Here is a 27,841-nt window from a genome sequence, read left to right as displayed (position 1 = left end):
ACTTCCTGTTCTCTCTGTAATTTCTGCATCCCTTGTTCATAGTAAGCCTTTTGATTTTGCAAAATGTTGACCTCCTCATTACATTATTGCATAATATATTTCGTTCCTTTTCGTCTTCCGTTCCGCGTTTTAGCAACACCTCAGCCATGATGGTAAGATTTGCTTTGGCGGGCTTCCGTTTTAGGGAGAATTCCTTAAGTATTCAACTAATAAAAATATTGGAAAGAGATATCTTTTTCTCTTTGAGAGATATCTCTTTTTCAACGATTAAAGATATATCTCTTATACTTTGAGAGATATCTCTCTAGGAATTCTTAGAGAGATATCTCTTTAAGTGAAGGAGATATCTCTCAAAGTAAAAGATATATCTCTCAGAGTAAAAGAGATATCTCTTTAAGTGAAAGAGATATCTCTTAAAATATAAGAGATATCTCTCAAAGTGAAAAGGGTATCTCTTAAAGTGAAAGAGATATCTTTAAAAGTAAAAGAGATATCTCTCTAAGTGAAAGAAATATCTCTTTTTAGAGAGATTTCTCTTAAGATTAAGAAATATCTCTCATTTTAAAGAGATATCTCTTTACAGTAAGAGATATCTTATTTTTCGAATAAATAGTAAAAGGGCTTGCCATAAAAACGATATTCTTTTGGAAGACATGGTTATATCTATCATTTCCAGTTTCTAAAGGTGGGTAAATATTCCTAGCTAAAGGTGGGTAGATATTCCTAGCTAAAGGTGGGTAAATATTCCTAGCTAAAGGTGGGTAAATATTCCTAGCTAAAGGTGGGTAAATATTCCTAGCTTTGTGAATTTAGAGCTACTATCCTTTCACAGTTGGAAATTCCAAATAATTTCGTAATTCATAGTTTTTCCTAACTTTACTGTAAAATAGCAATTTTTCACGTTTAGAGAATTCAGTGTTTTGTTTTATTTGTCTGTGTAGGCAAGTATAATAAAGGTTATCATCTTTCAATTAATAACAACAATTAAATATTCTTTTTAAATTCCATTTTCAGCATCGTAGCTTTTTAGCCTTTTGTAAAATTGAAACATAAGAGAGGAAAACTTAAATCAGATGGGAAATATTCCTAGTTCGTATTTGATAGTTAGATCAGATGCATGGGAAATGTTCCTAGTTCGTATTTAGGCCCTAATAGTTATATTTTAATAAATCAGATGGGAAATATTCCTAGTTCGTATTTAATAGTAATTTTTTTTAATAAATCAGATGGGAAATATTCCTAGTTTGTATTTAATAGTTAGATCAGATGCATGGGAAATGTTCCTAGTTCGTATTTAGGCCCTAATAGTTATATTTTAATAAATCAGATGGGAAATATTTCTAGTTCGTATTTAATAGTAAATTTTTTTTTTAATAAATCAGATGGGAAATATTCCTAGTTCGTATTTAATAGTTAAATTTTTAATAAATCAGATGGGAAATATTCCTAGTTCGTATATATTAATAGTTAATAAATCAGATGGGAAATATTCCTAGTTCGTATTTAATAGTTAAATTTTTAATAAATCAGATGGGAAATGTTCCTAGTTCGTATTTAATAGTTAAATCTTAAGCTTTTTCTCTACACCCAAAATGTCTTTAAATATAAATGCTGTATTTTTTCAAAGGGTAGTTGGTCACAATTTTTTAAAAATTAAAGTCTGAAATCAAAATTTCAGAACTATTTAAAATGATGAGTTCAATATAAGAGCAGACTAAATTTTTTACAGTGTTTTTACGGATAATTTACGTCATTTACGGCTCCTACTGATCAATGTGCATTTTAAAATATAGACACTTTCATTTAGAGAGATAGAGAGAGAAAGAGAGAGAGAGAGAGTTGCGTCCCTTTCACTGTTGGAAAATCAAGCGTGCGAATGACGCAGAACGAGCGAAGCATTTTGACAGGGGAATGTTAAAGAGATGTAAATAAGGGCTTTAAAATGTAGTTTAAAGTGAATTTCCTGGAATTTCATTCACGAGATGGGAAACTGCCCCGTCCTCTATCATTTGTTTGGGGTATTTTGTATGATTACGGTGGAATTCTGTGTGAATTCGGAGAAAATAGGTGAGTTGCTTTGCTTATCCATTGTCATCGATTTTCGCTATTTTTGAAATGTCTGCATGACTCACAACTGATGAAGTCGGAGCTGGGTCTCATCATTAAGCAGCTGCATACTGAATCTGAAATTGTGAACCTGCGTAACACAATGATAAGTGGTCGAATATTTTCAATACTTCATATTGCCATTTAATTCCATGTTAGGGAAGGGACTAGAGGGGCTTTTTAGTTTTGTTTTTAAAAAACATTTTTTTTTTCTATTTTAGAAACATTCACACAGAATATCATGGAAATTTTGTTCACGAGTATAACTTGTCCTACTTTCACCTCATCTCTTATAACTTGTCTAACTTTCACCTCATCTCTTGTAATTTCTAATGGCCTGTAATAGTGCAGGGCTATACATTTATCTCTAGGCAAACCTGAAGCAATGGGGACATATATTCTTATTATCATTATGAGAGTGTATGTAACAGTAGCAGGTCGGTCCGTCCCATGGTCGATTTGGCCCATTTTACTTGGTCGATCCGGCCCCTCCAATTTTTTTTTTTATCAAAGATATATAAATGATTATTACTTAAGAAAAAGGGAAGTTTTAGTAACTGCCGAAGTTAGACCTGTTAATAAAATTGTTTGTATCGATACAACCCTTAACTAGGATTTATAATGTTTGTTTGAAGTGCAATGGTTATGAAAATGTGTGCTCATTAATTAATTGTAAAAACATCGTTATTCAACTATGTATAGCAATCAATGTAAATGTGTGTCCCATGAGAGTCCCATGTCCACTGATCATTGTGAAAACACCTTAGTGAAAACAGTTTTTATAACTGCATTGTTCTGCAACCTTTGGTCATTAATTACAAGCTTACAGTAACCTAACTATTAGAATTTTTTTTTTAAACTCCAGAAGTTCAAAGAATTGCTCATGAGACATTTGTTATGATAAACAGTCTCAAGAAGATTAATATACATTACCTGTGATCAAGGTTAATTAGTCTGCAATCAAGCCATAAATACCATAGTCTAAGAGCATATTAAAGGATGACTACCTGATGACAGAAGACATCAGCGACACACACACCATGAAGATGAAATACGCAGATGAATTAAATCAATTCAGTACTGTAAATAGCACTTGAAAAAATATTATTTTTTCTGGGCCAGATCGACTAGGGGACGTATTAACTAGGGGACGGATCGGTAATGGGATGAATCGACAAAGGGAAGGATTGATTATGGGACGGAACTTCCGTCTAGAAACCGTACCTAATGCAGTTGTGTATTATGTGGGGAGATATCAGTTAGTACATTATGTGGGGAGATATCAGTTAGTACATTATGTGGGGAGATATCAGTTAGTACATTATGTGGGGAGATATCACTATTGGATAAGAATATGAATTAGTATGGGGAAGGGGGTATGTGTTAGGGGTGTGTATTGCTCAAGATTTTCCGATACGATACAATATTTTCTGATGCGATATCTGATATATTGGATTTACAATGTAGTTAAGCATTTTCTGAAGTAAAATATCAAAATAAAAAAAATGAAGTGGTTTAATATCTTTTTATTTTTCATAACAAAACAAACAATGACAATTAAAGTCTGAGGAAACTCCAATGTCACAATGTAAAAGCAAGGATTAAAGTCTGAGGAATCTCTGATGTCACAATGTAAAAGTGGGTATTAAAGTCTGAGGAATTGCGTTCCTGTTAGAAGCCATTTTTAAATTATGAACTTCGATCCCAACTATTCAAAGGGCTATTATTACACCCGACATTATATCGTATCGTCGAAACACCGTATTGTATATCGCTGGACAGACGTATACGGGTACATTTCGATATATTGATTCACCCCTAGTATGTGTGTTAATTATAATGTCCTTGGACATCAATTTTCATACACTGATTATTATTTCCTACATTCATCAAATTTAATTTAAAGGAGGAATGGGAGGGGTGTCTGAAGAAGAATATATAGTTTTTTGTGAAACAATGAACTTTTGATCTCACCCCTTAAGAGCATTAACAGTTCTCATTGCATAGATCTCTTATATTAAATGTTGAAATTACCAGTGCCTGTTAGAGCTCTCATCGTTCTGTTGAAATTACCAGTGCCTGTTAGAGCTCTCATCATTCTGTTGAAATTACCAGTGCCTGTTAGAGCTCTCATCATTCTGTTGAAATTACCAGTGCTTGTTAGAGCTCTCATCATTCTGTTGAAATTACCAGTGCCTGTTAGAGCTCTCATCATTCTGTTGAAATTACCAGTGCCTGTTAGAGCTCTCATCATTCTGTTGAAATTACCAGTGCCTGTTAGAGCTCTCATCATTCTGTTGAAATTACCAGTGCTTGTTAGAGCTCTCGTCGTTCTGTTGAAATTACCAGTGCCTGTTACAGCTCTCATCGTTCTGTTGGTTGGTTGGATATTATTTAACACCCTGTTCTGCTGGTTGGTTGGATATTATTTAACGCCCCGTTCTGCTGGTTTGGTTGGATATTGTTTAATGCCCCATTCTGTTGGTTGGTTGGATATCATTTAACGCCCCGTTCTGTTGGTTGGTTGGATATTGTTTAACGCCCCGTTCTGTTGGTTGGGTATTGTTTAACGCCCCGTTCTGTTGGTTGGTCTGTTGGTTGGTTGGTAATTGCTTAACGCCCCGTTCCGTTGGTTGGTTGGATATTGTTTAACGCCCCGTTCTGTTGGTTGGTTGGTAATTGCTTAACGCCGTGTTCTGTTGGTTGGTTGGCAGGGCTCAACATTAACTTTTTTTTCTACTTGTCCATTTGGACAAGGGACAAAGATATTTACTTGTCTGAACTTCAACTTCACTTGTCCGGAAAAAAAAATCAACAATGATTTAATATTGTCAACTTGAAAACTGTATTTAATTTACTTAAGATATAGTCCATTGTTATACCTGCTTTAGTGATTCTCACTGCAGCTTCAAAAGGGCAGGGAAATTTAGTACCTCAGACAGGGGCAGAAGGGAACACTCGCTTGGGTCGGGGCATAAAACACCACATCCTCACAAGTCAAGGTTTTGTGATTTGGAATTGTATTTGTTCATGAAAATGCTCAATGCACTCTTCAAAAAATTGTACAATTATAAAACAAAGTAACAATAAATCAAATAATTCTTTTTAATTTGTTAATAGGGAAACAAAACCCAGTAGGTAGTAATTTTATTTATGGTTTATGGTCCAAATATTATGTTTAAAGTGAAATTTTTCTGACGTAGACTTTGTAAAGCTGCTCAATATGCATTTTTTGTTGCCATGGCAACCAATTTGAATTTCATTAAATTAAGGATATAAAAAGTGCTATTTTTTGTATTTCAAAATAAAAATTTTCTACCAACTAGTATAATCTTATAGATAATACTCTTTTTAGGAATTCTACCAGCTTTTTACCCCATAAGTTTGCCTCGATTAGTTTTTATAACACTACAAAGATCCCGTAAATGTAAAACATCACAAAATTAAGCTCATCTGGTCAAAAAACTACACAGGCGATTTTTTTAAAAAGTCAATTTTCAAAAGATAAATTCCTACTGAACATACTGATATGCAACATGACTTTGTTCGCTACATGTCAAAATGTCGCAAACCTTCCCTTCAGTTATTTGTTACCCATAAATGAAAACATTTTAACTCCTGTTTTCGTTAGCTGTTAATCGAGTACATGCCATTCCCCCATCACTTAAAATTTTCGTACGGAAGATCAACACTGAAAAACGTCATTTGAAAGTTTAATTGAAGCTGTGCGATATTTCAGGAATTTCTGTGCCTTGTTTTGAAATATTGCACAGAGTCAATTGACACCGGAATCATGGTTAATTGATATGGATTTATTTATATTCTACCCGTATATATTAAAATTTTATTTTGTCTTGTCACACGATCTCTGCAAAATTGAGTTGTCTCTCTTGTTTATCTGATTTACATATCGCTAATTATAGATATTATAACTAACAACTTTTGACGTATCAGAAGAATTTTAATAATCTTCTAGATATTATTCAGAATGTTATTTCCATAGATGAATACTTCGTGTTTGTGTTTTAAAAATGAATTTCCAAGTATTTTTGTGACTGTGCAAAATGGCCGAGGAATTACTACACAAATTGATAAAAAAAAAAAACCTGACATCTTTCTTGTGGTAAAAGCAGTGAAGGAATGGTATGCCACAAAATGACATGGGTTTCAAATGGCTTTTCTCAAACTGCTCATAATTACCCCATCATATTTCTTGGGGTACACAAGAGCGCGTGCCAATCCGCGCATCTAGCTTAAGGTTCATTTCAGTTGTGTACCGATTCTAATCGGTTCACCATAAAAGCAAAACGGTAAATGCATATATATAGTGATGAAAAGAAAAGGGTCACCATTTTTTTTTTTTCAAATTGAAAAATTTGTCACAATATCATACCGAACAAATTTTGCAAGATTGAAGTAGTATTAACTTTTTTTGAAAATGATACCATACTTAGACAGTTTCTATGGATGTTTACCGTTATCACGTGCTAGACACAAGTGATCAATTACGATCTGTTCAATTTACTTGGTCAAATACTGCATGATTATGATATAAAACGAACTTGACAAAAGAAACAGACGTTTGTAATTGGGGTACAAAAAGGGGAATTTATGTGTTGTCTTCAATGGCAAAAGGCGGCGATTTTTTTGTTTCCAAATTTGGGAAAGGGCAGAGGGGTGGCGGCAAAAGGCGGCAGGGCGGGTCGCCCCTCTGAAACTGTTTAAGGGAATCCCTATGCTTGATTGATTTTGGATCTTATTCTCTTGATAAAAACAACAAACACATAAAACAAAATTTTATCTAGACTTCCTATCTTGAATCAATGACTTCGTAATGAAAGTAGTACGCAATAAGTGCACACCGATCCCGATCGAGTGTAACTCAGCTAGTTTACATAGCAATTGATATCGGGATCGAAGTTCATTTTTCATGCATTACTTTCGACTCTGAACTACCGATAAACTTTTCACCAAATTGTTTGGAGACTTCTTTGCATAAAAAAAGCACTTGTCCAATCGGACAAGTGCCCATCAATACTCACTTGTCCGAAATGTTTTTCCACTGGTACCGGACAAGCGGACAAACGTTAATGTTGACCCCTGGTTGGATATCATTTAACGCCCCGTTCTGTTGGTTGGTTGGATATTGTTTAACGCCCCGTTCTGTTGGTTGGTTGGTTGGTTATTGCTTAACGCCCCGTTCCGTTGGTTGGTTAGTTAATAGTTTTTATCATAGCGGTATATCTCTGAATTTTCAGGTTAGGATTATGTTTAGTAGTTTTTACTTTAGCGGTATATCTCTCTCAATTTTCAGGTTAGGATTATGTTAATTAGTAGTTTTTATCGTAGCGGTATATCCCTGAATTTTCAGGTTAGGATTATATTTAGTAGTTTTTACTTTAGCAGTATATCTCTCTCAATTTTCAGGTTAGGATTATGTTAATTAGTAGTTTTTATTGTAGCGGTATATCCCTGAATTTTCAGGTTAGGATTATGTTTAGTAGTTTTTACTTTAGTGGTATATATCTCTCAATTTTCAGGTTAGGATTATGTTAATTAGTAGTTTTTATCTTAGCAGTATATCTCTGAATTTTCAGGTAGCGTTATATATCTCTGAATTTTCAGGTTACGATTATGTGCAGCTGTTACAACAGATCCCCCCCGACACACCTCTACCTTATGAAATTATCTTTCCCAAGCGTGTCCTCCCCCGAGGAAAGACGGCTGGAATATCGACCAGGGAATCGAAAATCGGACACCATGTGAGTTTCTTTTTCTTTATGTTCTAAACTTCAACATCAGGGCTGAGTCAATATAATAGTGATGGATGTGTAATGATCTGGTTTTGATTGGGTTATCGATACATTTTAGACATCAATATGATAGTGTTGGATGTGTAATGATCCGGTTTTTATATGTTAAATTATTATCAATATTGAATGGGTTGTATGTTAAATTATTATCAATATTGAATGGGTTGTATGTTAAATTATTATCAATATTGAATGGTTCATATGTTAAATTATTATCAGTATTGAATGGGTCGTATGTTAAATTATTATCAATATTGAATGGGTTGTATGTTAAATTATTATCAGTATTGAATGGGTCGTATGTTAAATTATTATCAATATTGAATGGGTCGTATGTTAAATTATTATCAATATTGAATGGGTCGTATGTTAAATTATTATCAATATTGAATGGGTCGTATGTTAAATTATTATCAGTATTGAATGGTTCGTGTGTTAAATTATTATCAATATTGAATGGGTCGTATGATATATTATTATCAATGTTTAATATTTCATCACAGGGGACATACGAGCATATTGAGCAGGTGACATTTCAGCTGGTGGTTGATGAACAGACTCACAAAATCAAACTGCAGAGAAATAAGTAAGGGCCCTATTCATTCTTACATTTTCTGTCCTATTAATCATGTTTACATTTCTCACAAAGTCATATTGTTTACATGTGTCACGGTGTCTGCCATATTGTTTACATGTGTCACAGTGTCTGCCATATTGTTTACATGTGTCACGGTGTCTGCCGTATTGATAATATGTGTCACGGTGTCTGCCATATTGTTTACATGTACCAGGGTTCGAAATAAACTTTCTCAAGCACTAGTCCATACTGACTAGTCACTGTTGATGTTCACTAGCCCGCAAAGCATTTCACTAGTCCGTCCAGTATGAAAGGTGAATATAACGAACAGTGATCAATCTCATAACTCCTATGTAAAGCAATACAAAATAGAAAGTTGGGCAAACAAGTATATCATATTAAATGATCTTCAGTTTATTCAGTAGTATTTAATGAAATCAAACACATCACAGTTGCAAGCAATTCAGTTTCTGACACCTTCAGAAGAAAAAGACCACCATACTTTATTTTGCATTCACGATCTTCAGAAGCATACAGTAACCTAAGAGTTTATCCTTATATAAACATCCATAAGTGCATTCGAGATCGATGTTCCCGTTGTTTTTGTGCTCAGTTCTTAGAGTCACAGTAGTTTGAAATTTTATCAATAATGACCAAGTCATGAGCTATAGTGTTACGAACTCCTGTGTTAGAGTCGCGAATTACGAGAACATGTGCGCACAAACGTGCTTGTTCTTAGATCATCCTACTTGCAGTTCCTGCGCCTCGAACCCGTTCTTGTGATGCATACTCAGAGTTCGGAATCGGTAGGAATTTGTGCTCGTTTGAAGGACGACTGTCTCGAATGCACTCAGTGGGCGCACTTGTTTCAGAAATCCGGTCGACGACCCAGTTCACTTTTATCACATGACTTTTTGACCTGGTTTGTCTTGCGAAACGAGTGGAAAATCGGCCGAATATATATCAAAATGTAAAAACAAAAATTCTGTATTTTTCAAAGAACATCTGCAAAACAAATTTCATAAAATGTAACCCATCTAAGTTTAAAAATCATAATTGATCATCAGTTTTATATTCAAACATTTTATTCACAAACACTGCAGACTGAGCTGTAACTTCCACAGAGAAGCGGTGTTGATCGTATCATCCAGCATTCGGGAAAAAAATGTCAAAAAGCTTACCTCTTAACTCACTACTTTATGCTAATTGAAATTTAAACTCTTTTAATGAATGAGAAATGGATAGATAACGAGCAAGAAAATGTTTATCTATATTTTCCGCCATATTGTTTTCCATGTGCCCACTCTAAATTTATTGGGCGATCCAGGCTACTTTTCTGTTGACCAGCGGCTTAAAAATACTTGAAACAAGTTACTTGCCCGCTTCCGGAAACATCAACCGGCTTGACCCGGGCGATGTAACAAGTGCGCCCCATGTGTTTGGAAGATCAGGATTTCATAGTCATGCAAACATTTAACCATGCAGGTAATCGACCAAAAGTTCAAACATATAAGAGACTCAGACAAATCTTGCTAAAATCTTAACCAATTGAAGATTGATTTCTGGATTTTCACTAGTCCATACGGACTAGTGCTATAGAGAGTATACTAGTCCGACACGTTTTTTACTAGTCTCGGACTTACGGACATGAGGTAATTTTGAACCCTGTGTATGTACGTCTCTCGATGTCTGCCATATTGTTTACCTGTGTCACAATGTCTGTCATATTGTTTAGTCTCACAATGTCTGCCGTATTTATCATGTTTACATGTGTCACGATGTCTGCCACATTGTTTACTAGTATGTCTCATGATGTCTGCTGTATTATTTTCATGTGTCACGATGGCTGCCATATTGTTTTCATGTGTCACGATGGCTGCCATATTGTTTACATGTGTCATGATGGCTGCCATATTGTTTACATGTGTTAAGATGGCTGCCATATTGTTTACATGTGTCATGATGGCTGTCATATTGTTTTCATGTGTCAAGATGGCTGCCATATTGTTTACATGTGTCATGATGGCTGCCATATTGTTTACATGTGTTAAGATGGATGCCATATTGTTTACATGTGTCACGATGGCAGCCATATTGTTTACATGTGTCACGATGTCTGCCATATTGTTTACATGTCTCTCGATGTCTTTCGTGTTTAAATATTATTTATTATCTATCTATTTGTTACTTTCTACATAGATACACGGAGCACTTTTCAATCTACAATCATTTACAGCCGATTCTTATTATCTTAATAGTTGATGGAACGGCTTGTAATATTTTTCAGCGGACTCTTGTCCAATGGCATCAGTGTGAAGCATTTTCTCACAAAGACTCAACAGATTATATCCAAGGTAAAATTCATGCTTTATTGTTTTGATTATTGTATACTATGCAATATCTCGGGCCTCCGTGGCCGAGTGGTTAGAGCATCGCGCTCAAAATCACAAGGCCTCTCGCCTCTGTTGGCGCAGGTTCAAATCCCGCTCGCGCCGGTAAGTGAGAAAGTTTCCCAGTTTACTTTCGGAAGGTCGGTGGTCTTCCTAGGTACATTGTATCTGGGTTCTCTCTTCCACCAATAAAAACTGGCACCACCATATAACTGAAAAATTGTTGAGTGTGGCGGAAACATCAATCAATCAATCAATCGAGAGGTTTCAGACCTTAGATTTGTCGGGTGAAAATATTGTCAGAGACTGAAGGCAATTATTCTGTCTGAATTTTCAACAAAAGTTTTGTCAAGATGTACAAGGCAGTCATGGCTGTGATAAAGATTAAATATAAGATGTTAAATTTCCTTCTCCGTTTTAGGCAGAATATGTCGTCTTAATTTCGTTGACAATGATTTAGGCAGAATATGTATGCTTAATTTCGCTGACAATGATTTTGGCAGAATATGTCGTCTTAATTTCGTTGACAATGATTTTGGCAGAATATGTAGGCTTAATTTTGCTGACAATGATTTAGGCAGAATATGTCTGCTTAATTTCGCTGACAATGATTTTGGCAGAATATGTCGTCTTAATTTCGTTGACAATGATTTAGGCAGAATATGTAGGCTTGATTTTGTTGACAATGATTTAGGCAGAATATGTATGCTTAATTTCGCTGACAATGATTTAGGCAGAATATGTAGGCTTGATTTCGTTGACAATGAAACTGAAATGAGACTGGTCAAGTATAAATCGGTCAACCCTAACCCTAACCATGATTTAGGCAGAATATGTGGGTTTAATTTCTCTGACAATGAAACTGAAATGAGACTGGTCGAGTATAAATCGGTCAATGTGATGAAATGAGACTGGTCGAGTATAAATCGGTCAGTACGATGAAATGAGACTGGTCAAGTATAAATCGGTCAATGTGATGAAATGAGACTGGTCAAGTATAAATCGGTCAGTACGATGAAATGAGACTGGTCAAGTATAAATCGGTCAGTACGATGAAATGAGACTGCATGGTCGAGTATAAATTGGTCAATGTGATGAAATGAGACTGGTCAAGTATAAATCGGTCAGTACGATGAAATGAGACTGGTCAAGTATAAATCGGTCAATGTGATGAAATGAGACTGGTCAAGTATAAATTGGTCAATGTGATGAAATGAGACAGGTCAAGTATAAATCGGTCAATGTGATGAAATGAGACTGGTCGAGTATAAATCGGTCAGTACGATGAAATGAGACTGGTCAAGTATAAATCGGTCAGTACGATGAAATGAGACTGGTCAAGTATAAATCGGTCAATGTGATGAAATGAGACTGGTCGAGTATAAATCGGTCAGTACGATGAAATGAGACTGGTCGAGTATAAATCGGTCAATGTGATGAAATGAGACTGGTCAAGTATAAATCGGTCAGTACGATGAAATGAGACTGGTCAAGTATAAATCGGTCAATGTGATGAAATGAGACTGGTCAAGTATAAATCGGTCAGTACGATGAAATGAGACTGGTCAAGTATAAATCGGTCAATGTGATGAAATGAGACTGGTCGAGTATAAATCGGTCAGTACGATGAAATGAGACTGGTCAAGTATAAATCAGTCAGTACGATGAAATGAGACTGGTCAAGTATAAATCGGTCAGTACGATGAAATGAGACTGGTCAAGTATAAATCGGTCAATGTGATGAAATGAGACTGGTCAAGTATAAATCGGTCAGTACGATGAAATGAGACTGGTCAAGTATAAATCGGTCAATGTGATGAAATGAGACTGGTCGAGTATAAATTGGTCAGTACGATGAAATGAGACTGGTCAAGTATAAATCGGTCAGTACGATGAAATGAGACTGGCCAAGTATAAATCGGTCAATGTGATGAAATGAGACTGGTCGAGTATAAATCGGTCAGTACGATGAAATGAGACTGGTCAAGTATAAATCGGTCAATGTGATGAAATGAGACTGGTCGAGTATAAATCGGTCAGTACGATGAAATGAGACTGGTCAAGTATAAATCGGTCAGTGTGATGAAATGAGACTGGTCAAGTGTAAATCGGTCAGTGTGATGAAATGAGACTGGTCAAGTATAAATCGGTCAGTACGATGAAGTGAGATTGGTCAAGTAAAAATCGGTCAGTACAATGAAATGAGACAGGTCAAGTATAAATCGGTCAGTGTGATGAAATGAGGCTGGTCAAGTATAAATCGCGTCAGATAAATTGGTCAGTGTGATGAAATTAGGCTGCATGGTCTAGTATAAATTTGGTCAATGTGACATAAATAAAGTATATTTACTATAAATCACGTTCTATTCGTTCGCAATATGACATATTTCGCAGAACTAGTCTTAAATTGTATTACACAGTTATTACTTTAAGTGAATGAAGTAAAAAAATTCTGAGGCTTAATTTTAATGGAGCGAATGATCTTACAATATACTGGAAAATTCCGGTATGTAAAGTTGATCGTAAGTCATAAGTTCTTTTGTAAAACGCGCCCCAGGTTTGTTTCTTCCCAACCTTTTCATTTTTTTTCTTGGGACATCTTTCCTTGAGGACGAGAAGTATAAGAGAAACTCCCGCAAATATTTCAACACCGAAAAATGGCTGTTTACGACATATTTAATTAATTGGATAAATACTTTCTTATAAATATTCAATTCAATTAAACTGTTTTTTTTTTTTAATAAGGCCACAGTTTTTTAATTTATTGGTTTACGGATTTTAAAAATAAAATGTAGGGTCGGTCGGGAGAAATAAAAATAAAATTTAACATTTTTAATATCTATCGTTTTTATTTTCCATAAATCATTAACATTATTTCGTGAGTACAAATAAACAAAACATGTATTTAAAAAATATTAGATAAAAAATTCTTTAGAGTGACTAGTATGTTAATATGAGTTTTGAAAAAAAATGCGATTTCAACTTCAGTGTATAACTATATACATGTATCTATGTTACACTTTGGTAGAACATAAGCGCAGGGCTTGAAGCTAACTTTTTATGTCACCAGTCCAGCCGGACTGATGGGGTATAATTTTAACCAGTCCGCAGAAAAAATTACCAGTCCAACAGAGTTTTCCAGAAATAATCAAATATATTTTGTTAATATCATTAAAATGAAATTTAACTCATTATGCCTTAGACAATATTGTAACACTTAAATGTGGAATTTATATTTACGAATCAGATTCGTCCGGTTGATTAAACAGATCGAAACATGCCAAATGTTTTTGAAATTTCATATTAAGTATATTTTCCAAAATGATGCTTTAGAAAATTAACCAGTCCCATCAGACTGACTAAAACAAATGTCAGTCAGTCCGGCAGACTTTTAGCCAGTCACAGACTGACAGACATATGTTAATTTCGAGCCCTGAAACGGAGAATGTATAAGGTCATATCTCTTTAATGTTGTAAAGTATCCAGTATTTGTATAATGTTGTTCAGTAATTTTACTGTATTAATGCTCAATAAAGATTTTACATTTACAAATTGTAAATATAAAGAAAAAAAATTAATATAAGCACTAAATTACAATTGTATGTAGTAATAATTCCATTTTTAATTTCAGAATGTTTATACCCTATGAAATAATTTTAACCCCATTTTCCCCACATAGACATGTCCATGGAATTATCTACCATCTTTTTGAAAGAAATGTTTCTTGTTTTTCATTTTTATTTGATACTCAAATTCTTTCCACCACTACACAAGGTATACTAATTTACGAGAAATATGCATACCTTTCTGAGTTTTATCTGGTCATATTTTTTACAGACGTTCATTATAATATCAAAAGCACCTAACAATTTCTCACACTGTTAGAACTATTCCCTGTTAGGATTTTTGACGGCAGAGATGCACGTACATGTATTCAAATACATTGATTATGACATGTACTGCTGTGGTATAAAGTCACTAGTTAGAATAATCTGTGTCTCGGTACAGGCCCTCACCACACTCAAACCGGGTGCGTAGAACATTATCAATTTAACGATAGAACATCCAGTTTATTAAAGTCACTAACAGTAACAACCACACCTTCCTCTCATCTTTAAACACCCAAATAGCACTGCATTTTGTGTTATGTTAGCAGCAAGAATACTGCCATTTGTATGAGAAATATTTATTTCTATCAATTCCTTTTTTTCGTGATGATATGCCATCTGGCATCTGTTTCGTCGACAAGAACGATATAGGTATCGTTACAGTCATTGTGCGTGGTCATATCTGTTTACAGGGTTTTTAAAAATATGGAATAAACATATTTCGCAAAACGAATAGTGATTACCAAATACAAATCAATACGTTTGCGTTTCACGATTTTTAGCTGAGTTGCAACGAAGTTGAACTGGGCTATTGGTTTGGTGATGCGGGCTTGCGGGTGGGCGGTTGGGCGTCAACAATTGGTTTCCGGATGATAACTTGAAAAGTTTACAATCTAATCAAATGAAACTTTGATATATTGTTGGGTACCAGGTAAGGAAGACCCCTATTGATTTTGGAGAAAAAAGGTGAAGGTCACAGTGACCAAATATAGAATGAAAATTTCAGAAATATTTGGTTTCCGGATGATAACTCAGAAAGTTTAAATCCGAATCAAATGATACTTAAAGATATTGTTATGTACCAGGTAAGGAAGACCCCTATTGATTTTGGAGAAAATGGGTCAAAGGTCAAGGTCACAGTGACCGAAAATAGATTTAAAATTCCCCCCCAAAAAATTAGTTTCCGGAGAATAACTTGAAATTTTTTAATTTGAATCAAATGAAACTTGGTTATATTGTTGGATACCAGCAAAGCAAGGAACCTATTGATTTTGGAGAAAAAAGGTCAAAGGTCAAGGTCACAGTGACCAAAAATAGATTGAAAACTTCAGACAAATATGGTTTCTGGACAGTAACTTGAGAAGTTTAAAACTGAAATTAGTTCTTCACAATTATAAATATGCCACATCATTCCTGACTTAACAATGTATCCCATGCAACTCGGCTTATGCACCCCTGGGTGCATATATTGATTTTTTATTCGTAAAATTGAAAATACATTTTATTTTTATTTTCGATTTGACATGTTGGGTAGAATCGGCGGAATTTAAAAGAAGTAGAAATTTGCATTTTATTTTTTTTCCGATTCCTCAGAAATTAGGGTCGACGGATCCGTAAACCAAGAAATAAAAAAACTGTTGCCTAATGAATATGAATTCAATTTATATCTATTCATCCGAAACATAACTTTACACACATTAACTTCGAGTAGGTGTCGTAAAACATCACTTCCGACCGCGGCTTATTTATTAGAACTATGAATAGAGATTCTGTTATTGTATCACGCAGTTCAAACTTGCTCTCAAACCATTTGCAGTTATTAAATTTTTTTGCTAAGAATAAAATATCTTGTAGTTTAAAGAAAAGTTTCTTGTTTATTTTTTTAACACGACCAGTCGGACTAGTAAATCGACATTTTACCTGACAGAACTTATCATTTAGTTAGACTATGTCGGTCGGACGTGCCTTAGTGTCGAACCTATCATTTAGTAGACTTTAGCTGTCAGTCGGACATGCCTTAGTGTCAAACCCTGCTAATTAACTTACTATGTATATAGCAAGATAAAATCTCTGGAAATTAATGTCCAACCTTGTGTTTACAGGCGTAAAATTTACATTTGTTTCAATATTTTGTTTTTAAATTCAGTTCCTTTGTTTTTTTTCGGGAGGGGGAGGGGTGTTCTGATAAGATTGTATGTCATTGTCAAGCTTTCTTGATATTCTCTCTACTTCTTATATTTATTCTAACTTTTAATATTTAATTTTACTTTGTATATTTATTTTTACTTTTTGAATTAATTTTTAGTGATATTTATTTTTACTTTTGATATTCATTATTACTGATATTTAATATTATTTTTACTTTTTATGATAATTTTTACTGATATTTATTTTTACTTTGTGTATTTTACTGATATTTATTTTTACTTTTTGTAATAATTTTACTGATATTTAGTTTTACTTTAGATATTTATTTTTACTTTTTATATTAATTTTTACTACTATTTATTTTCACTTTGTATATTTCTTTTTACTGATATTCATTTTTACTTTTTATAATAATTTTTACTGATATTTAGTTTTACTAATTGTATATTTATTTTTACTGATATTAATTTTAACCAATATTAATTTTTACTTTGTATATTTGTTTTTACTGATATTTATTTTTACTTTCAGACGGTGGAGCACTGCTACTATCAGGGGGAAGTGAAGCGTGACGGCTGGTCAAGCGTGGCAGTCAGTACATGTAATGGAATCAGGTCAGTGCTTGCTCAGGTCAAAGGTCACTAAATCATGTGTAGAGGAAACAGGATAGTACAGTATTTCTTCAATTGAAATACAACTTTATGAATATATCATATCAGTCATATGCTCCTTGTCGATCGAGTTCATCTGTAGATCTGTCCATCTGTAGATCTGTCCATCGCGTTCCTCTGTAGATCTGTCCATCGCGTTCATCTGTAGATCTGTCCATCGCATTCATCTGTAGATCTGTCCATCGCATTCATCTGTAGATCTGTCCATCGCATTCATCTGTAGATCTGTCCATCTTTAGATCTGTCCATCGCATTCATCTGTAGATCTGTCCATCGCATTCATCTGTAGATCTGTCCATCTGTAGATCTGTCCATCGCATTCATCTGTAGATCTGTCCATCGCATTCATCTGTAGATCTGTAGATCTGTCCATCTGTAGATCTGTCCATCGCATTCATCTGTAGATCTGTCCATCGCATTCATCTGTAGATCTGTCCATCGCATTCATCTGTAGATCTTTCCATCACATTCATCTGTAGATCTGTCCATTGCATTCATCTGTAGATCTTTCCATCACATTCATCTGTAGATCTGTCCATCACATTCATCTGTAGATCTTCGAGTTGCAAATCGGGGTATATTCTATCTACTGTTCTGGGTACACATCTATATATATATATATATATATATATATATATATATATATATATATCATACAGAATGATTTATTTCTGGGTACACTTCTATATATATATAATACAGAATGTTTTGTTTCTGGGTACACATCTATATTACACAGAATGTTTTGTTTCTGGGTACACTTCTATATATATATATATCATACAGAATGTTTTGTTTCTGGGTACATATCTATATATATATAATACAGAATGTTTTGTTTCTGGGTACACATCTATATTACACAGAATGTTTTGTTTCTGGGTACACTTCTATATATATATATATCATACAGAATGATTTGTTTCTGGGTACACTTCTATATATATATAATACAGAATGTTTTGTTTCTGGGTACACATCTATATTACACAGAATGTTTTGTTTCTGGGTACACTTCTATATATATATATATCATACAGAATGTTTTGTTTCTGGGTACATATCTATATATATATAATACAGAATGTTTTGTTTCTGGGTACACATCTATATTACACAGAATGTTTTGTTTCTGGGTACACTTCTATATATATATATATATCATACAGAATGTTTTGTTTCTGGGTACATATCTATATATATATAATACAGAATGTTTTGTTTCTGGGTACACATCTATATTACACAGAATGTTTTGTTTCTGGGTACACTTCTATATATATATATATCATACAGAATGATTTGTTTCTGGGTACACTTCTATATATATATAATACAGAATGTTTTGTTTCTGGGTACACATCTATATTACACAGAATGTTTTGTTTCTGGGTACACTTCTATATATATATATATATCATACAGAATGTTTTGTTTCTGGGTACATATCTATATATATATAATACAGAATGTTTTGTTTCTGGGTACACATCTATATTACACAGAATGTTTTGTTTCTGGGTACACTTCTATATATATATATATCATACAGAATGTTTTGTTTCTGGGTACATATCTATATATATATATAATACAGAATGTTTTGTTTCTGGGTACACATCTATATTACACAGAATGTTTTGTTTCTGGGTACACTTATCATTCCCCCTCCTCTTTTTCTGTCAGTACATAAAATGTATTCACTGTGATTATCGACAAGTAATCTAGCCAAACACTCTTTGTTGATACAATTATCTTAAATGAGAAAGAAAGAGGCAGCTGAAATTCTATAGTTAGAGAGAGGCAGATGGAATTCTATAGGTAGAGAGAGACAGAAGAAATTGTAGAATTATAGAGATGAAATTATAGCATTCAATGATTTTTTAAGGCCCATTTTGGGTCCGAATTTTGGCCCTTTCTCCTCCTAAAAATTGTCAATTTTTTCCCAATTTAGCTTGCATTTTCCCCAATAATAGAATTATGAAAGGAAAACATATTTGAAAAAAATAAACATTCGATGTGAATTATATACATACGACTTAACAAAAAGTTATGGGAATGATGATCTGGATAGAGTAGATGAAAATTTTAGAAGGTGAAAGAAATTAGATGTGTAAAATAAAAATAATATAATGTTTTATATGATTTTAAAACTTATTTATGATAAAATTGATTTTTCCCAATTTGACTGAAATTTCGACAACTTTTCCCAATTCGAAAGCCACAGGACCCTTGTTAAAAATGTAGAAAAATCACTGACATTATAGAAATGAAATTCTAGAGTTATAGAGATAAAATTCTAGAGTTATAGAGATGGAATTCTAGAGTTATAGAGATGGAATTCTAGAGTTGTAGAGATGAAAATCTAGAGTTATAGAGATGAAATTTTCTAGATAGAGAAAGGGAGAGAATGTATACGTGAAAACTGGCAAGCTTTGAAAGAGGAAAAGTTCAGACTTGAAGACAACCCCTGCATCCGATTAACACTGCCTAATAGCTATGATAAAACAAACTTTGATGTTTGTAATCAATCCAAAGATAAAAAAAAATCCAAAGAAAGAATGCTGGCAATTCATCAAGTCCTCTGCAGTATGTTGTAAAGTACAGCGGTATGTGGAGGTTTAATTGTGAAGTACGGCAGCTGTGGGTAATAGCCTAATAGCCTGGTTGTGAACTTCTCATGTACAGGGCTAGTGCCTCCATTAAGATTTAATTACCGTGGAGAGCTAAGACTCCGCAGTGTAAGAAATTAATAAACAACAGAATCTTCTAGCCAGGAGAAAGTCCTGCACTGCCGTATCAGAATAATATTGTCACAAAGAGAGAGAATGGCCTCCACGTTATAATCTATAAGCCTGGCAATGTACAGAGAATTTCCAAGGCTAATTTGCATTTTGTCTGGCATTCATATCGGATCTGATGCTGGCTTTCCAAGTATTTAACATTAATGTATTCAGCAGGCTACTATCACTGTAGTGTTCTCTTCAATCCCTTCGTATAAAGATCGAGAAATTTACAGCACATGGAATTATACTTCATAATGTTTATGTCATTCAAATTCTGATGTAAAACAAAATCTGAGGACATTCGTTTTCCATGGATCTGTCTTTGATATATCCTATCACACAATTAACAAACTCAATTATAATAAAATATAAATTTTTCTTAATTATTTTTTTTTAAAAATTGTTAGCAACAGTGACAGCTGTTTAATCAATGAGGATAGGAATTATATTATAAACCATAGACTTTTATATTACTCTGAATTATAGTATAAACCATAGACTTTTATATTTCTCTGAATTAAGATAAACCATAGACTTTTATATTACTTTTATATTACTCTGAATTAAGATAGCCAAAAAAAACAAAAACAAAAAACCCACAGAATCATTCTGTGTAGACTTTCAGTATATCTTATATTACTCTGAATTAAGATAGTTAAAAAAAAAACAACCCACAGAATCATTCTGTGTAGACTTTCAGTATATCTTATATTACTCAGAATTAAGATAGCCAAAAAAACCCCACAGAATCTGAATTCCACTCTGTGTATAGACTTTCAGTAGTTTAGATTTACAGTTATAAGAAGAACCCAGTCTCTGCTGCCAATATTACAGGTCTCAGACAAAAGATGTCAATCATTTAACTTGTCCCTGAAGTTTAAGTTGTGCTAATGATGTCACATTTAACTTGTCTGTTTTAAGTTGTGCTAATGATATCACATTAATTAATTTGTAAAGTTTAAGTTGTGCTAATAATTTTGAAATGATTTTGGTAATTGTTTTAGCAGAAATAAAATCCCCAGGCTGAAGAGCAAAGTTTTCTAAGTAGTAGTATTTCTAACAGTCATTATTGCATGTTAAAATATTCCATACACTTACATGTTCTCACATTTCTTATATAATCCATAAACTGATTGGGTATCTCTGTCATATTAACTGTAGTGTTTATACACACCCATAGAAATGTACCAGTCTCTGAATTATTGGGTATCTCTGTCATATTAACTGTAGTGTTTATACACACTCATAGAAATGTACCAGTCTCTGAATTATTGGGTATCTCTGTCATATTAACTGTAGTGTTTATACACACCCATAGAAATGTACCAGTCTCTTAATTATTGGGTATCTCTGTCATATTAACTGTAGTATACACACCTGTAGAAATGTACCAGTCTCTGAATTAGTGGGTATCTCTCTCATATTAACTGTAGTGTTTATACACACCCATAGAAATGTACCAGTCTCTGAATTATTGGGTATCTCTGTCATATTAACTGTAGTATACACACCCGTAGAAATGTACCAGTCTCTGAATTATTGGTTATCTCTCTCATATTAACTGTAGTATACACACCTGTAGAAATGTACCAGTCTCTGAATTAGTGGGTATCTCTCTCATATTAACTGTAGTGTTTATACACACCCATAGAAATGTACCAGTCTCTGAATTATTGGTTATCTCTCTCATATTAACTGTAGTATACACACCTGTGGAAATGTACCAGTCTCTGAATTAGTGGGTATCTCTCTCATATTAACTTGAGACTGATTTGTATTGTGTATATACACCAGTCTGAATTATTGATTCCACTTCGTTTGAAAGCTTGCATTAGTTTTATATTAATTCTGTATTGTCTCTCGTGTCCAGATTTTTAAGATATTTTATATTGCCTCTTGTGCCCAGATGTATTTTATTGCAAGATAAAGCATGGCAGTGATTTAGTATCATGTATCAATTTCTCTCATATAAATTCCAAATCAGGCCCTTAATTAATGTAAACAATATTGTATTCAATAAATAATTGAATAGGACTAAGGGAACAGACATAGTCTAGATACCGTCTCCTTAAATCAGGCCTTTGTTAACTCAGAATCCATCACTGTTTAAATCAATTCCAGCTATATGAATCCAGTGTTATAAATGTGGAATCCAGTGTTATAATACTTAATCCAGAATCCAGTGTTATAATACTTAATCCAGAATCCAGCATTATAATACTTAATCCAGAATCCAGTGTTATAATACTTAATCCAGCATTATAATACTTAATCCAGAATCCAGTGTTATAATACTTATCCTGAATCCAGTGTTATAAATGTGGAATCCAGCATTATAATACTTAATCCAGAATCCAGTGTTATAAATGTGGAATCCAGCATTATAATACTTAATCCAGAATCCAGTGTTATAAATGTGGAATCCAATGTTATAAATCCAGAATCCAGTGTTATTTGTTTGTTTGTGGGAGGTAATGTTATTTGTTTATTTTTAGCTCACCTAAGCTAATTTGTGGGAGATAATGCTGTTTGTTTTAGTGAAGTAGTGTTATTTGTTTGTTTTAGGGAGGTAGTGTTATTTGTTTGTTTGAGGGAGGTAGTGTTATTTGTTTGTTTTAGGGAGGTGGTAGTGTTATTTGTTTGTTTGAGGGAGGTAGTGTTATTTGTTTGTTTGAGGGAGGTAGTGTTATTTGTTTGTTTGAGGGAGGTAGTGTTATTTGTTTGTTTTAGGGAGCTGGTAGTGTTATTTATTTGTTTGAGGGAGGTAGTGTTATTTGTTTGTTTGAGGGAGGTAGTGTTATTTGTTTGTTTGAGGGAGATGGTAGTGTTATTTGTTTGTTTTAGGGAGCTGGTAGTGTTATTTGTTTGTTTTAGGGAGCTGGTAGTGTTATTTGTTTGTTTTAGGGAGCTGGTAGTGTTATTTATTTGTTTGAGGGAGGTAGTGTTATTTGTTTGTTTGAGGGAGGTAGTGTTATTTGTTTGTGGAAGTTAATGTTGTGGAACTTAGTGTTGTTTGTGTTTGGGAGATAATGTTGTTTATTTGTGTGTGGGAGATATTGTTATTTGTTTGTGTGTTGGAGATAATGTTGTTTGTTGTTTGTTTGTTGGAGATAATGTTGTTTGTTTTTGAGAGTTAATGTTATTTGTTTGTGTGTGTGAGGTAATGTTGTTTGTTGTTTGTAATGTTGTTTGTTTGTGGGAGATAATGTTATTTATTATACCCCCCGCAACAAGTTGTGGGGGGGGGGGGGGTATACTGGAATAGGGTTGTCCGTCTGTCTGTCCGTCCGTCCGTCCGTCCGTCTGTAGACGCAATGGTTTCCGGACTCTAAAGCATTATCCTTTCCACCTACCGTCACCATATCATACATATGGACTACCCATGGGATGAAGATGTTCCCTATCGATTTTGGGGTCAAAAGGTCAAAGGTCAAGCGCACTGGACATCGAAGTAGCAATATGGTTTCCGGGCTCTAAAGCGTTATCCTTTCCAACTACAGTCACCATATCATACATATGGACTACCCATGGGATGAAGATGTTCCCTATCGATTTTGGGGTCAAAAGGTCAAAGGTCATGCGCACTGGACATCAAAGTAGCAATATGGTTTCCGGACTCTAAAGCATTATCCTTTCCACCTACAGTCACCATATCATACATATGGACTACCCATGGGATGATGATGTTCCCTATTGATTTTGGGGTCAAAAGGTCAAAAGTCAAGCGCACTGGACATCGAAGTAGCAATATGGTTTCCGGGCTCTAAAGCGTTATCCTTTCCACCTACAGTCACCATATCATACATATGGACTACCCATGGGATGAAGATGTTCCCTATTGATTTTGGGGTCAAAAGGTCAAAGGTCAAGTGCACTGGACATCGAAGTAGCAATGTGGTTTCCGGGCTCTAAAGCGTTATCCTTTCCACCTACAGTCACCATATCACACATATGGACTACCCATGGGATGAAGATGTTCCCTATTGATTTTGGGGTCAAAAGGTCAAAGGTCGAACGCACTGGACATCGAAGTAGCAATATGGTTCGGTTTGTCATGCCATTTGTTTTTTACACTCAGAAAAGAGGTAGTTTATACCTATTACCAACACCCTTTGGGAGATTGGGGTAAGTGGGGGGTATTCTTAGTGAGCATTGCTCACAGTACCTCTTGTTGTTTGTTTATAGATAGCAATGTTATTTGTTTGTTGTTTGTTTCAGGGGAATTATCAACCTAAATAATGTGACATACATCATCCACCCACTGAAAGGCGATTTAGGGGTAAGAATAAAAAAAATCATAGTACTGAAAGTACTTAAAGATGATAGATTGATAAAAATATTAAATGAGGCCATGGACAAGAAAAGCTGACATACAGAAAGTAAAAGTTTGGTAAGAATAAAAAAATTGTGAATGCTGGTGTTAGAAGGCAAGCCATTGTTATGGATACTGATGATAGATTTTAAATATCACTGTGACAGACTAAATTTGTCAATACTTAAAGGAATCCAGATGTTGGAATTAAAAATAGAGTTAATGATAAATTTACAATTATTATTATGATTTTTATTTGATAATTATAGATGAGACACCCACATCTTGTGTTTAAGGCTTCCAGAGAAATTCTAGAGAGCTGTGGTAAGTTTGTAAACCCTATCTGATATTTGATTTGTGCAACAGGGAGGTGTGGTAAGTTTGTAAACCCTATCTTGTCTCTGATTGATGCAGCAGGGTATATGGTAAGTTTGTACAATCTATCTGATCTTTGATTGGTGCAGCAGAATGTGTGGTAAGTTTGTACACCCTATCTGATCTCTGATTGGTGCAGTGGGAAGGTGTGGTAAGTTTGTACACCCTATCTTGTCTCTGATTGGTGCAGTAGGAAGGTGTGGTAAGTTTGTACACCCTATCTGATCTCTGACTGGTGCAGTGGGAAGGTGTGGTAAGTTTGTACACCCTATCTGATCTCTGATTGGTGCAGTAGGAAGGTGTGGTAAGTTTGTACACCCTATCTGATCTCTGACTGGTGCAGTAGGAAGGTGTGGTAAGTTTGTACACCTTATCTTGTCTCTGATTGGTGCAGTGGAAAGGTGTGGTAAGTTTGTACACCCTATCTTGTCTCTGATTGGTGCAGTGGGAAGGTGTGGTAAGTTTATACACCCTATCTTGTCTCTGATTGGTGAGTAGGAAGGTGTGGTAAGTTTGTACACCCTATCTTGTCTCTGATTGGTGCAGTGGGAAGGTGTAGTAAGTTTGTACACCCTATCTTGTCTCTGATTGGTGCAGAAGGAAAGTATTGATTATAATCTTTGTAAGTTTAAATTCACAACCCTTGTTCAGAATATGAGAATCATAATGAAGAATTGCTAAATAGAATGAGAGGTGAAATGTGGTATTGGTATATTTATTAGGGCCCCGCATGTAATGCGGGAAGCCCTATAGTAATCACATTGTCCGTCTGTTCGTCCATCTGTCCGTCAACACTTTCTTTGTGACACGATAACTTAAACAGTTTTTATCGTACAGTTTTCAAATTTTGTACAGAAATAATGTACAATAAGAGGAAGAAGCCTATAGATTTTGGGGTCATGTCACTTTGTCTGTCTGTCTGTACGGCATGATCGTTATTATTATGAACACTTTCTTTGTGACACAATAACTCAAACAGTTTTCATTGTACAGTTTTCAAATTTTGTACAGAAATTCTTTACAATAAAAGAGAGACGCCTATAGATTTTGGGGTCATGTCACTTTGTCTGTCTGTATGTGTGTCATTATCTTTGTTATTATGAACACTTTGTGACATGATAACTCAAACAGTTTTCATTGTACAGTTTTCAAATTTTGTACAGAAATACTTTACAATAAAAGGGAGATACCTATAGATTTTGAAGTCATGTCACTTTGTCTGTCTGTTTGAATGTCATCATTTTTCTTATTATGACCGTATTTATTTACCACTGTCTAAGGGAGATAATTCAGTTTGAATTATGATATGCATTGTACTGATATATAGAAAATTTACAAGAAATAACTCTACAACATTGTGTATGTGTATATATTTGTTTTTTTTTAATGTGATATAAAAAATGCTTGATGTTACATGTATATTGAATTAAAACACGTCATTCCCAGTCAACAACTTTCGATCGGGATCGGAATACGAAATAAAATTTCTTATATCCGGTTGCAAAGTGAAACTGCTTCTCATGTTTCAAGTTATTGAATTATGTAGTAATTGCACATTATACATTAGAGAACTGTTCCTTTTAATAAAGAAAGTCACAAAATAGATACAAAATGAGTGTACCTTATTCATTACTGTTACTGAGCTTTCGTCGGCGAAAATCTCGAAATGTCGTGTTTCGCTGCGCTTGTTGACGGTAAGGTCCACATTTTCTACGTGAGTATTTTGATATTTGCTTATGAATTTTTTGCGCATACTTGGTATGTCTTGGCTAGGAATAATGGAAACTTTCTCACCTATGTATGTAAAGACATATTAATCTCTATTTTTAAAAATGTAGAACACTTTTATCAAATGACAATGTGTTTGAAAACGCTTAGAGCCCCGATGTCAGAATTTCCTTTTCCAAGACATCAATATGTCAAATTCATAATCCTTTTCGAATAGTATGTACCATATTTTGTACCAGTTATCCATTTTGAATCCCCTATTACAATGGGATTTTGTTGCACTCTGTTGTGTTTGAGTGGATGAGTGTGTGTCAAACAGAAATAATTTAAATTGCATAAGTCTCTCATAAATATGCTTCATGATTCCTTTTTCACAAATTGGCATTCCAATGTATCTTTATATATTATTAATTCTAACATATATACCAGCCCCAAACATTGCTATATCAAATACAGATGTCACTTTTCTCTAATAACCCTTGGCGGTGCCCTTGCTGACCGTGTCAGTTTTCTAGTTCAACTTTTAATTTTTGAAGTATTTTTAGAAGTGCAAATTACAAACATTTCTTATCTCAGATTAATATTTTGTCTTAGTATATTTATGTCTAAAAACATTTAAATAGCTGATGTATGTCTGTCATTCTTTATTGTATATTTTGTCATCGTATAATGTATGTCTGTCATTCTTTATTGTATATTTTGTCATCGTATAATGTATGTCTGTCATTCTATAATGTATATCTCTTGATAGGAAATGATTTTGGTCAGTGGAAGCCATTTGATCAACTTCACCCGGCCGAGTTCCGACAGAGAGTGAGCTACCTCAGAGCTGTGCAGGTAAAAACAGCATGGGGGGATGTACACAACATGGGGAGGAGCTTATACACAACATGGGGAGGGACTTATACACAGCATGGGGAGGGACTTATACACAACATAGCGAGGGGTTTATACACAACATGGGGAGGGACTTATACACAACATAGTGAGGGGTTTATACACAACATGGCAAGGGGCTTGTACACAACATAGTGAGGGGTTTATACACAACATGGCAAGGGGCTTGTACACAACATGGGGAGGGACTTACACACAACATGGGGAGGGACTTATACAAAACATAGGGAGGGTTTGTACACAACATGTGGAGGGACTTGCACACAACATGGGGAGGGGCTTGTACACAACATAGGGAGGGACTTGCACACAACATGGGGAGGGGCTTACACACAACATGGGGAGGGGCTTATATACACAACATGGGGAGGGGCTTATACACAACATAGGGAGGGTTTGTACACAACATGGGAAGGGGCTTGTACACAAC

At 34.4% G+C, this 27,841-nt stretch overlaps 1 protein-coding gene across 2 annotated transcripts in view; it reads left to right on the top strand.

Annotated features, from left to right (window-relative positions):
* The first annotated feature begins 1,856 nt into the window (after positions 1 to 1,856).
* Positions 1,857 to 27,841, top strand: part of LOC125666228 (disintegrin and metalloproteinase domain-containing protein unc-71-like) — a 70,188-nt gene continuing 44,203 nt past the window's right edge. For both annotated transcript variants that reach the window (XM_056152498.1, XM_056152497.1), the window contains exons 1-8: positions 1,857 to 2,067; positions 7,732 to 7,868; positions 8,423 to 8,505; positions 10,784 to 10,850; positions 17,174 to 17,256; positions 24,318 to 24,378; positions 24,681 to 24,735; positions 27,266 to 27,351. In XM_056152498.1, the coding sequence (XP_056008473.1) occupies positions 1,983 to 2,067; positions 7,732 to 7,868; positions 8,423 to 8,505; positions 10,784 to 10,850; positions 17,174 to 17,256; positions 24,318 to 24,378; positions 24,681 to 24,735; positions 27,266 to 27,351 (657 nt within the window). In that variant the 5' untranslated portion in view covers positions 1,857 to 1,982. The remainder of the gene's footprint in view (positions 2,068 to 7,731; positions 7,869 to 8,422; positions 8,506 to 10,783; positions 10,851 to 17,173; positions 17,257 to 24,317; positions 24,379 to 24,680; positions 24,736 to 27,265; positions 27,352 to 27,841) is intronic.

This window comes from Ostrea edulis, chromosome 10, assembly GCF_947568905.1.
Source record: "Ostrea edulis chromosome 10, xbOstEdul1.1, whole genome shotgun sequence".
Taxonomy (NCBI): Eukaryota; Metazoa; Mollusca; class Bivalvia; order Ostreida; family Ostreidae; genus Ostrea; species Ostrea edulis.
The sequence above is the reverse complement of the archived record's forward strand: the minus strand, read 5'-3'. Positions and strand labels throughout refer to the sequence as shown.